General features: G+C 39.3%; 1 protein-coding gene across 6 annotated transcripts in view; it reads right to left on the reverse strand.

Moving 5' to 3' along the window:
- PLD5 (phospholipase D family member 5) overlaps positions 1 to 12665 on the reverse strand; it is a 210660-nt gene that overhangs the window by 18714 nt on the left and 179281 nt on the right. For all 6 annotated transcript variants that reach the window (XM_060259184.1, XM_060259208.1, XM_060259192.1 and 3 more), the window contains 2 exons: positions 8607 to 8804; positions 4378 to 4517 (listed from right to left, as the gene is read on the reverse strand). In XM_060259184.1, coding sequence (XP_060115167.1) covers positions 4378 to 4517; positions 8607 to 8804 — 338 coding nt within the window. The remainder of the gene's footprint in view (positions 1 to 4377; positions 4518 to 8606; positions 8805 to 12665) is intronic.

Below are 12665 nucleotides of genomic sequence, written 5' to 3' on the forward strand. Positions count from 1 at the left end.
TTTCTATCCCACACCATTTTATATAAACTTTTCTATCCTACCCTTTCCTATCCCATCTTGTTCTCCATGTCTTTGCCCCCCCAACTCGGAATAAAGAGGCGGACACAATTATATTGGTGAAACTATGGGCCACTTTATTGAATAACACTGCAATGGCAAGGGCAACCGAACTGCGGCCAGGTCAGGGCCAGGGGTCTCCTCAGACCGCTCCCCTGCCTTTTTCCGCGGGCAAGAGACCCGGCCCCCCAGCCGGAGCTGTGTGTCACAGCTCCCGTCAGGCAGGCCCAGCAGGGAGGCTTGCACCGGAGGGCCCAGAGACCAGATGCGAGTCTCAGCGAAAAGCACCCATCCAATCGAGTCTCCAGGACAGTCTGCATTCACACACCTCGGGCCACACCCAAAGGTTGATCCTGCCAGACCCCTAACTCCCCAAACGGGGGAGGCTAACCGGTCCTCCCCGGGCCGCATGGTGCCATAAACCCCGTAAAACCTGCCTGAAAAGTGACCAATCTATACAAGGCACCAACCCGAGGCCAATTCCTCAATCCACTGATATGCTATGCAGGGTAGGCAAAAAACACCCCCCAGTCACCAGCCAAATAGCCAGGGAGTAAAAAATTCCTACCCGGCCCCTCATAAAAGAGGCGACCAGCAAATGCCTACATAACAAACAGGGCGGGCGGGAGGGCCAAGCACCTGAAGAGGACTGAAAGGACAGAAGTGGAGGCTTCCGAGCAAGAGCGGAAGCCCCTCCCCTCCCAGACACGCCGGAAGCACGCTGAACAGCCCGCTCTCCCTCCGGGGGGGGGGGAAATCTCTCCGGCAGCCACGCCATGATGCGGCGGGCTGTCAGAGGCTCCGTTATGGTTTGTTGCCCATTGCAAGCCAAGGAGTTGCTTGCATGCGGGGCCTTGCTGGCCCTTGACAGCATTGGGCTTTTATGCTCACTGCTCCGTTGCCCTGTGTTCTGTGGGTTTCATCAGCAACTGGTGATCCTGTTACTTCTGACCTTTCCGGCTCTCCAGTGGGAGTTGCCCAGTATTTGCTTGCTGGTTGCCCAGATTGATGGGGCTGGTGGCTGGGTGTGTGGCTGGTGTATTGAATAGGGGCTATCATAATTTTGGGTAAGGACAATGAATATCTGATTGGTTTTCTGTGGTGTTGTCTTGACTGCCTTTTTGGCCAGTGTAATTTTTTACTCGTTTTCACCCATTTTGGATCCTGTCTATGTTTTATTCCATTAAAGGATTAAAAAAAAAGTTTAATCATGTCCCCTGTTAAGCCCTTTTACTGTAAAATTTCATACATTTTTGTTGTCTGTGATAATTATTGTTCTTTTTTTCCTATTATTATTAATTATCAACTGGCGTTACAATTTCATGTATCTATATTGTTTTATCTTGACATATGGGCAAATTGTATGCTCATTCCTTTCTGTAAGCTATTGTTATGCCATTAAAGGTTATTGGAATTTGTTCAGGTCCTATTGTGTTATCTAGGTGCATCCAGAGTTAAACAGAGTTCCAAATCTTTGGCATACAATTTGCCCACTATAGATAGTAAACTGGGGCAGAAATTTTCTGGTGACTCCAACCCCCCCCCCCCCCCCCTTTTGTAGATTGGGATAATTATATGATGAAGCCAAGAGTGTGGGATGAAGCCATGCATATCAAGGAAAATGAACAATTTTGCAAGGCGCAAGAGCCATCAGTCAGCAAACATTATAAAGACCTCAGCAGGAAGGTCATCAGGGCTTTACCACTTTTAAATGCCTCAATAAATCACTGATTTCATCTGGAGTTACTGGAGACCTGACTGGCATATCGGTAACAATGGAGTTTACTAAATTAGGAGGGGATACACATGGAGCAGCAAATATATTAGAGAAGCGATCAACCCATGCTTGCACAGTGATAGTTGGGTCAATAACGGAATTGATATTTAGATTATCTGAAATGATTCTCCAGAAGGCCTTATTATCATTAGATTTTATTAAGTGGTAAAGTTGGTCCCATTTATTCTGAAAGAAAACTTTCTTTTTGGATGCAGTAAGCTCCAAGTAGGCTTTCTTACAATCAATGTAGGTCTTAATTTTTGTTGGGCCTTCAGAGTGTCAGCACTCTTTAAACAGTGCTCTCAATTTTTGTTTTTGAGCTAAAAAGTCCATATCAAACCATCTAGAGAAATTGCACCTGCACAAAGTCAAGGGTTTGGCTTTAGTGCTATAATAGTCAATGAGAATCCTGAAAGGATTGTATAATCAGAATCAGTATTTATAATTGAATCCCTTAACCTGCACAATGTTTCAGAGTCAAGGAGGGAAGAAAAATCCCTTTCAAGGGATGGAGACCACTTAATTTTTTTTAGAACATTCTCAGAGGCCTTCATAGATTGGGAAGATTCTACTGTATTAACCTCCAAATCCAATCTTAAAGATAGTAACAGGGGCAGATAGTTTCTTTAGTATCTCCATGGAAAGTACTGACCAGCAGAAAAGCTTAAACCTACCAGAATAACTATCTGAAGACACAGAGTCCATGTAAAAAAGGGAATTCCTTTCTGGGGGGGGGGGATTATTGAGGAATTTTAAAATGTAAAGTAAAAACACAATAATTATTGAAAAAGTAGAAATTCTTCGGGTTCTCAAGTCAAAAGCGTTCACAATGCCTACAGAAGGCAGGTAGCATTGTTTTAAGACTTCACATCTAACTCAAGAAATAACTTTCTTCCCAGCTGGTGATCATTAACAGGGAAGTTATGATATGGAGATTTAGTATATACTAGCATAGAAAAACTCTGTTTCTCAGCTGTGTCTTGAAATCAGTGGGTGTTTTCGCACTCACCTTCAGCCGGCGCCGCGACCCTCTTGACGACGGAGGATCTGTGCTGATTTCCCACACGAAGCGCTGGAGCAACCAGAAGAGCCGCCAATTTCCGGCGCGAAGCCCGCTCAAGCGTTTTCCTGCTTCTTGGCGATTTACGTTTGAGCGGGCTTCGCGCCGGAAATTGGCGGCTCTTCTGGTTGCTCCAGCGCTTCGTGTGGGAAATCAGCACAGATCCTCCGTCGTCAAGAGGGTCGCGGCGCCGGCTGAAGGTGAGTGCGAAAACACCCAGTGACTTCTTAAATATAAGCACATAACTGGCAACTATTTATAAAATGTATGGCTTAATCTTCTACTTTAAATTCACTCTTGGCAACTTACAATCAAAGTAATAATAAAAAATAATATATTTAAAACATTTATTTTAAAAAGTCAAAACAAAAAAGATCTTAACACAGTGGTAGGGATTTCTAGAAGAATTTGGAGTGCAGAGATAGCATCACCCTGGCATACAATGTCATTTCCAGCAAAAACAGAAAGTGATGTCGTGACATAACACTGGAGGGAGGCACATGCTAAGAGTCACCAAAACTGTATTGTTAATCCGTAGAGTTTTTGGCTAATCTGATAGGGCCTCCCCGATGTCATTACCTCACTTCCAGTTTAAATCTTGGCATGAGATCAGCTTACTTAGTCCCTCTTAAGGAAAATAATGTGAGTGAGGAGGCCAACCCAGTCTCCTAGAGCAGGGGTGTCCATTTGTGGCTTGTAGACCATATCCGTCCCCAACAGGGCTTGTATACAGCCCATGAGCAACTCATTGTCATCTGCTTCCTTCTCCCTTTCTCTTGCTTTCTTCTGCATTGCAGCTTGCTTTGCCAGGCTCTCTCAACTGCACAGGATTTGCAGAGCAAGAAAGCTTGCTTTGCCAGACTCTCTCATTTACACAGCAGAGCTACTGAGCCAAGACTCTCTTCCCACCATTGGCTGAAGCTCCTCCCCCTTCTCATCCCCTGAGGAGGGAAAGAGCAAGAGCTTACTTTGCTCAGTTCCCTCCACCACACAGGAAAAATACAAAGAAAGATCAACAAAGTTTTATTCAAGGTATGAATTTCTGCCTGGCTACATGTTCTTGACCAGCACGTTAAGCAACTTTTGTACAAAAGCTTGCAATACCCAGCCATTTCATGTTTTCCTCTGGGTCTTAGGCTCAAAGCATTGACCTTGAGATTTCTGAAATGAATGTCAATAAATCAAAAATAGGTTTGCAACTTACAGATGCACACCTGAACAACAGGTGTGGACCAATGCTTATTATTAAAGCCATACAGTGTTTGTGTTTTATATACTTAAAAGCAATCCTGATTCTTAACAATTTCAGTTTTAGGGCAGCCTTCAATCTCACATTTTACAATCTCTTTGACATGAAAGAAAAGTTAGGCCACTGAAATTTGTCCCTCTAAAAATCTCTACATGAATGGAAACATGCCTCTTTAAAAGTTTATTCCTCTTAGCAAATTACCACAAAAATGCTAGATGTCTGGCGTTCACGAACCTTGTTTCATTATGGTCTCTGACAATCGGCAGGTACTCCATAGTAGCTACATACACAAATTGCTGGGCATCATCAATAACACTGTAGATAGCATCAATATCCAAGACTCTGTCCTTAGGGCACAGAAGCTTGGGCGAAATCTGTACAGGTAAAAGACAAAATCCTGTATTAAAAAAATTATCTTAGAAATACGATTTGCTTTTCCTCATCTTTCAGTGTAGAATTAATGAACAAAGCTATTAAACTTCCATATCTATGAAGCAAATTAGCTTGAGAAACTTATTCTAAACTACTCCATTGGATTCAAGCCAAACATTGAAAATAAGAGTGGAAAGTAACCATTACTACATCCATTGCTGTAATGCAAAAAATAGTGATCAAAGAATTTTCAGAGACTTCCACAAAGAGAAAGAATTTGTATACTTCGTACACTTTTAAAGCACTCACCTCTTTGTTTCCTTAGCATCACTATATTAAAACGGTTTAAATTATACCATTGTTAAGGTCCATCATTCCCAAATTAGTTCTTGTGGACTAAATGTTATATATGCATAGGCATGTTCTACAAGATAATTACAGTTATTGATGAAGAAGAAGAAGATGATGATGATATTGGATTTATATCCCGCCCTCTACTCAGAATCTCAGAGACTCAGAGCGGCTCACAATCTCCTTTATCTCCCTCCCCGAAAAGACACCCTGTGAAGTGGGTGGGGCTGAAAGGGCTCTCACAGCAGCTGCCCTTTCAAGGACAACTTCTGTGAAAGCTATGGCTGATCCAAGGCCATTCCAGCAGGAGCAAATGGAGGAGTGGGGAATCAAATCTGGTTCTCCCAGGTAAGAGTCCACACACTTAACCACTACACCAAACTGGCTCTCTGGCATTGCTGCTGCTTTTTTTTGTGAAATCTTCAAATACCATATGCAGCACACACTGGTTAGACACAAATCAAACCAAGCCATCACTATTTTAGTTTTTCCATTGTTTTTCTAAGATCTATTCCCTTTCCTTTCCCATATGAGTGCAAAAATTATATTAAATCTGTCATGCAGCATGTAGGTGAGGTACAATTATAAATAATTCAAATATAACAATTAACATCACTGAAGTTATTAATACTTGAAAGCAGGCTGTCAAGCAGCATTCAGAAAAGTGCATCCTTTTTTGTAGTTTTCAGCTTTACAAACTTAAGAGTTTTCTAAGACCAACAAAGTTTTATTCAGAATGTAAGCTTTCATGTGCATGTACACTTCATTAGACAATGAAATGGGGTACAATGATGATGTGTGCATGCACACGAAAGCTTACATTCTGAATAAAACTTTGTTGGTCTTAAAGGTGATACTGGACTCCAACTTTGTTCTGTTTCAGATCAACATGGCTGCCCACCCAGATCTACCTTAAAAATTTTCTGTTACTTAGCAACGATGCTATAATACTTGGTCCCTTCCAACTCTATGATTCTATGGATACTTGATGAAAAGAAGGCATGAAGATTGTAGGGATATGTTCTAAATAAGAAAAGGGTACACTAAATTTTCTTAAAGGAACAGATTTTATGATGTGATAATGTAAGCATGTGATTCTAAACCAGAAAAAAAACCACTTCTCTAGTGCTTCTGGCTGCAATTTATCAAAAATTAACAGAAAATTAAACCAGTTTACAAATTGTGAGTCCAGGAGAATAACTTACATTTTAAAATGTCCATATGTGAGACTTCCGGGATCCGTCATCTTGGCTTCAGGTTGCTTGCGGATGCTCTCCGCAGCAATTCTGATTCTGGTTGTTGGAGGGGTATCACAGAAGTGATACCCCCAAAAGGAGGGGCTTGTTGAGCTTTCTCTTTGGCATGGGAGTTCCACGGATGGGGGAGGGGGCCAAAGGCAATGACCCCCGAGACCTGTCATGCTTCCCGAAGCTCTGTGGCTTTGAACGCTGAAATCAGCAAAGAAAGACTCCCAAATGCTTGGCTTTCTCTTTCTACAGTACACTCTTTAAAGCAACATTCCTCCACATCAAAAGCGACAGCTCTGCCTAACAAGTAGGTGTTTTATCTTCTCCAATTCTACCCCCTGATGGGCCAGTTAACATACCATTAATAGACTAGCTCACAGATTACTTCAAAAGGTCCAGCAATGTGTTGAGCAGTCTTAATTACTCAAACTGACTTGAATATAAACAGTAAAATAGACCCGGACTTTAATTGGACATATAGTACAAAGATTATCAAGAATTTGCAAAATGATCTGATTATAAAAGGGAAACACAGAAAGTTCTGTCTCCTTTATCTGTTTGTAACTGAAAGAATGTCTCTTAACAAGCTCTGTTAAAGTTGCTGTAGAACAAGAATTTACAAGAGGGAAGTGAAAAATAACCTGATTTGAGAGACTGAACTTATGCACAAGTTGAATTTTAAATTGGCATCATTTAATGAAATGGCACATGGAAAAGATACCAGTGCAATTTTCAGATCTTTAAAGGAGGATTTTATTTCACTTAAGCAGCATCTTAAAGATTACTTCATGTTTACAGCTAACTATTTGAGCGAAGAGGATCTAACAGTTAATGAAAGGGCAAATCCACAGGAGCCTTGCATTACAAAGAGTGAATCAGTGGCAGTGAAAACAGAAGGGAAAACGGTGATTATGCGAAACAAACGAAAAGAAAATGGCCCCGTTTGACGCAGTTTTAATTCTTCACCAGATGCTGACCTTCAACAAGATCAACTGGAGAAGGGGAGATGGCAAAGAACTTTTTTTTTGTGGTTGAGGAGGCGGCCCATGTCGAGAAGACGCAAATTGTACTTCAATTTTCTAATCTGGTGTTGGAAAACAATCCGTAAAAAGGATTTTGAATCTTTTTTTCTATTTTGGGTGAACGGCTGAATAAGGAACTTTGATTAAGAAATGTATGATGCCAATAGAAAATAAGTTATGGACAAACAGGCTGCCTTGGATATAACTTGGATGTAGAAACTAAAGGAACTTAAAAGTTTTTAATGCTGGGGAAGAAGGATTTTGGAATGTGGGTCTTTTTTATGTTTGGTTCTCTTTCTCTTTCTTTTTTTCCTGGTGAATAGGTAAATATTGACAGTCTGCCTATTTAGAGAGATCTGGTAGATTTGTTTTAACATGTTTGTAGGAGAAATGTTTTAGTTAAAGACTGAAAAAGTATTTGATTATACTTGAGATATGTTATGCAATTTCTTATGAATAAAGAAAAAATATTCATGTGCTTTTTTGGTTAGGTTTTTGGTTAAATTAATAATCTAATTTGTGCTGCATAGCTGCTTCCTTCTCTAAATCTTCCCCTGCCAAGGCTTCACCCCGAAATCTCCAAGGATTTCCCAACCTCTATCTGGCAACCCTAAGGAAAACTGATCTCTGTAGCTGGGAGATCTATTGTGATTCCAAGAAATCTCCAGTCCCTCCCTGGAGCTTGGCAATCTTAGAAGGAGAGAAGGAAGAGGAGAGAGGAAGTAGTGGGAGAGGTGGCAGTGAGATGCCTCCCACAAGCCTTTGCAGGTTCCCACTTGTACATTCTAATGTGATGATACTTTAAATCCAGTGATTGGGGATATGAACAGAGCTTTCTACAAACCTGAACATTCCCTGGTTTGCAGAAAAATCTGAAATTAAATAAAACACATTGAGGGGTTTAAAACACCAAAATTAAAAAAGGAATACCTGTAGCTTTGAACAACAGAAGCACTTAGAAAGGGGGAGGAAGCAGGGCTATTTCGGCTTTGGAAACGCACAGGAATGCAGTTCCGGCTTCCTTGGCATCAGGGGGTGTTGCCTAATGTGCAACTGAGTTGTTGCTGGGCTTTTTCTACAAAAACCCCTGTCTGGAACAACAGTGATGTCAGGGGGTGTGGTCTAATATGTAAATGAGTTTCTGCTGGGCTTTTTCTGCAAAAAAAAGCCTGGGAGAGGCTATGAGGATTTTCAGGGAAGGAAAAGAGGAAATAGTTGGGGAAGGGAAAATGAAATGTCCCCTACAAGTCTTTGTGTGTTTCCACTTGTATCTATATGATCTTGGCCTGTTCTAAACTTCTTTAGATAAAGGCAAACTATAAAATGGAAATATGAAAGCATATAATAAAAAAAGAGGCTGAGCTGGATCAGTAGCATCAATTCAATCCAATCAATATTTATTTTCATGGTCCTGATAAATAACATGCCCCTTCAACATAACAAAGATCAAATATTCTCCAAAAGAACTCACCGAAATAAAGGCTTTTGACTGAGTTTCATTCAAGTTAAGAGTCAGTTTCTTTTGTGTGTCATATACTGCATATAGTCTCTTAGACCAAGAAGATGGCACTTTACTCTTGTTCTTTAATGAGCTGTACAAGGCAAATATTCTTTGTAAATCTGCCACCAAGCAGCTGCAGTTGTAGACAACAACACCAAGTTCTTTCATCTGTGAAGCAGAAATGCCCATCATCAAAAGTTCATTGACTAGCACATATGTCTGAAATGGTATGTTTTTTCAGTATGTGAACACACTATATTATCATCACAGTATATTTCATGCAGTTGGTATCCAAACTTAAAACATGGTGCAACTGCTTTGTCTGTGATGTCATTTGCATTAAGTGACACCTATCTTTAAAAGGGCTATAATATAAAAAGAAAAGAACAGTGGGTGGTAATGCTGATAAGTGCAAAAATAGCCTACACAGTTAAAACTATATCCCTGGTTTAACAAAATAGAACAAGTGATGTCTATGATTAATTTTTCTTCTTTAAGTATGTACTGCAATAAATAGTATTCATCATTGATTAAATATCTGTCCTTTGAAACTGAATGCTGGGGAAAAGAATTCTGCCCTTGAGTAAAAAAGATGATTTTATGTTACTTATTTTTCTTGCCTTTGTTGTCTTTAGAACAACTACTCTTGAATTTACTTCTCTATAAGGATCACCTCTCTTCACAGCAGTGTTTCTGTTTAAACCAATTTTATTTACTGCAGTATAATGTAATAATACTTATCTATTATTAAAAAGTTAACACAAATACATTACATTTTTCTCCTCCCTCCCCACCTTTTCATGACCCCCTACGGTGTATTTTGATTAAATTGCTAAAAATAAAAGGTAATGTTATCAATTAAAGAATCTTCATTAAAAAAATCTTAAAACAAGAAGAAAAAGGAAAGAAAAAAACATATGTTATAATTATAATCCATCTTCATTATAATCCTTTAGTCCTTATAAAAAAAATTGAAAAAAAATGTTCACATAGTCGCTTTTTGACTGTAGTCCATTTATTATTCCTCTAAAGTTCAACCATTGTCAAAAATTGCCAAATATCCTTTAACCTTCCATTGTTTTTAAACATATTTTTGAAATTTTCCCCACTCATTTTTAAACTTCTCTAGATCATATTCTTTAAGATTCTTGTAAGCTTGTCCATTTCACTCCAATGCATAACTTTTAAAGTCCAGTCCCACTTTTCTGGTATTTTATCTTGCTTCTACGTCTGCGCATATAATGTCCGTGCTGCTGAAAGCATGTACCAAATTATTGTTCTATCTTGTTTTGGAAATTTTTCCATTTGTAATCCCAACAAAAAGATGTCTGATGCTTTCTTGATGTTATCAGCAGATTCAGGCACCCCTGTCAAATGTATTTGTTTTTCCATTAATTTACAGTCTTGTAGCACTGTTTTCTCCAGCATTTTTTTAATAGTGGAATCCACTGTGTCAATTCTTGAGTCTTGGTCTTTCACCTTTTCTTTAACCTCCTGCACTTTCTTTAATGCTGCTTGGGAGTCTTTACTGAGATCCTCAATTTCTTTTTTAACCGCCTCTGCACTGGATTCAATGTCTTTTTTAAATTCCTTCTAACTCTCTGTTATTGAATCTTTTATTATTTTTGCCAATCTTGCCTACATGACATCAATTGTCTCCTGCCATTTAGACATTTTTGCTTCTTCAAGTGTCCTAACCCTTGTACAAATCTGCTTTGCTCCTGATTTAGTCATAGACATCACTGCCTGCCCATTGCTGAAATAGGCTCTGAAGTTGACCTCATCAAATTAATTTTCAATATCACAGTCTTATAGATTAAGGCATGCCCTTTTAGATGAGCCTAAAATCACGTTCTCAGAAGCTCCTAAGTCAAGTTATTAATTTTTTAAAGTTTTATTTTCTTCAAAATAGCGTCTGGGGCTTTTCTGTTCCCTTTAAAAAAATTTCCTTTTTCTCCTGGAGTGCTCCAAAATTAATTCAAAACATATAGTCCAATAGATCTCACCTTTTAATGATGATATCTGCTGGCTCCGCTATTTTTTAAAGTCCCGTTTACTTTTTAAAAAAATTTAAACTTTTGACCTTCTTTTAATGGCTGCCAGTATTTCTCTATGATTTATAAACCCAGAGAGGGCTAGGAGGCTTGCAATTTCCCCTTCTCTTAATGGCCACTTCCTTCCTTTCTTGCCACAAAGTCTCATTTTCGATTGTTGAGAAATCTCACATTAGTTCTATAACATCATTTCCTGTGCCATCCCACAAGTCAGCACATCTGTTTTGGAGAAGGTTGTCTAGCCCGACCACAGGTATTCAAAACTACAGTTGTTTTCCTTCTTTTAACCTTATTTCTCCAAGTCCCAAATTTACCCCCTCCTTTATCTTCCTTACTTTAAGATAACGTAGTTGGATCCAGACCTTTATCTTTATTTCAGATAAGTCTTATTTTAGTCCTGGAGTGATAGATAAAGATCTTTTACCTTTAGAATTGCGATCCTTTTCAACATCGTTCTTTTCAAAGATAGACGTTATTCATTTCCAAAGAAGCTTTGAATCCTGGTGAATTTAAATCAATTTAATGACCTCAGAGGTCCTCTGTAGACATTAGAATGCAATCCTTCTCCAGGGACTCTTCAAAGCCAAAAAGGAACCCCACTGGGATTCCTCGTTAGCCAGAGTAAATCCCCTCAGAATTTAATATGCATGTCTTGGCCTTCTCCTTGCCCGGAAGAAGTAAGCAGCAGGTGTTAGAATCATCTTCTCTGCCCAGAACAGAGGCTCTGGTCTGCTCCTCTACTAAGAAGCACCTCAATCCTCCATGACTCAAAACCGGAAGCCTCTTCACAGCAGTGTTTCATGGTTACAAGCTGTGCTACTAACATCAGCTTCAAGGACACATTCCCCTCTCTAGTTCCTGGAGAAAAAATTACTATATTTTTTTCCTTCACATAAGGTCCATTGAAAGGAACTTTGAGTGCATCTTTTTGTTTGTCTCCTCAGTACCCATGGAGATAATGGAGAAAAAAATTAGATAAGTTGAACATACCCATACTGTCAAACTAATTTTCATTCAGCTAGCATTTCCGTTATGCACAGCTTTGTACTAATAAACATATATTAGGTTCCTTGTAGCAGCTAGATTACACATTAGTCCATTTATTTGATTTAGTGAAGCTTTATACTACTTTTCTTATTGTAGTGGGTAACAGATGTTGGCTACCTCGCATATACACTGTTGAATTGTGTTTTACACACCTGCTTTAATAAATATCTCCCAAAATAATGAGTACTCTATATGTACTCCACAAAGTTTCTTCTTCATACATATGGTTCAAAAACATTAATACGGTGATATGGATTTTAATATGTGACAAAATGTTTTTTTTGTAATTAGTTCAAGTTCAATGATGTTGAAGATTATGTTTAGGAAAAGACATCAAGTTGCATCTTAAATACAGCTGGCAACCCACTGAGGTCCCCCTCCCTAAATTTCCATTCCTGGAGGTCAAGGCCCTCAGGAACACCGGGTGGCAAAGCATGGGTTTGCAGCAGGAGGGCAAAAAGCAATGAAAATGACTGTCTCTCTTCAGCCAATAGAATAATAAATCCAACTCAATGCAGGAAAGATAGAAATAATAAGGAGTAAACATTACAATATTACAATATAAATGTTAAGTATAAAATACCTGATAACAAACCATGTTTTAGTGAAACTTAAGGAGAATGGAATTGTGTACTTCCTATTGACTGGAGAAATTGTAGAATTCTAGGGATATTGCTTAGATCAGGGTGGCCAAACTTGCTTAACGTAAGAGCCACATAGAATAAACATCAGATGTTTGAGCGCTGTAAGACATGAACACCAGATGTTTGAAAGTCACAAGAGTGGAAGGGAAGGAGGGAGGGAGGGAGGAAGGAAGGAAATAGATGAGGAGGAAGGAGAGAAGTAGAGGTGGAAAGAAAGCAACTTTAAATGCATTCTCCAAGCTGCCAACTAGCTTGGCTTGGAGAAGTGATTTAAAGAGAGAAAT

This window comes from Heteronotia binoei, chromosome 1 (genome assembly GCF_032191835.1).
Source record: "Heteronotia binoei isolate CCM8104 ecotype False Entrance Well chromosome 1, APGP_CSIRO_Hbin_v1, whole genome shotgun sequence".
In the NCBI taxonomy this organism is placed as follows: Eukaryota; Metazoa; Chordata; class Lepidosauria; order Squamata; family Gekkonidae; genus Heteronotia; species Heteronotia binoei.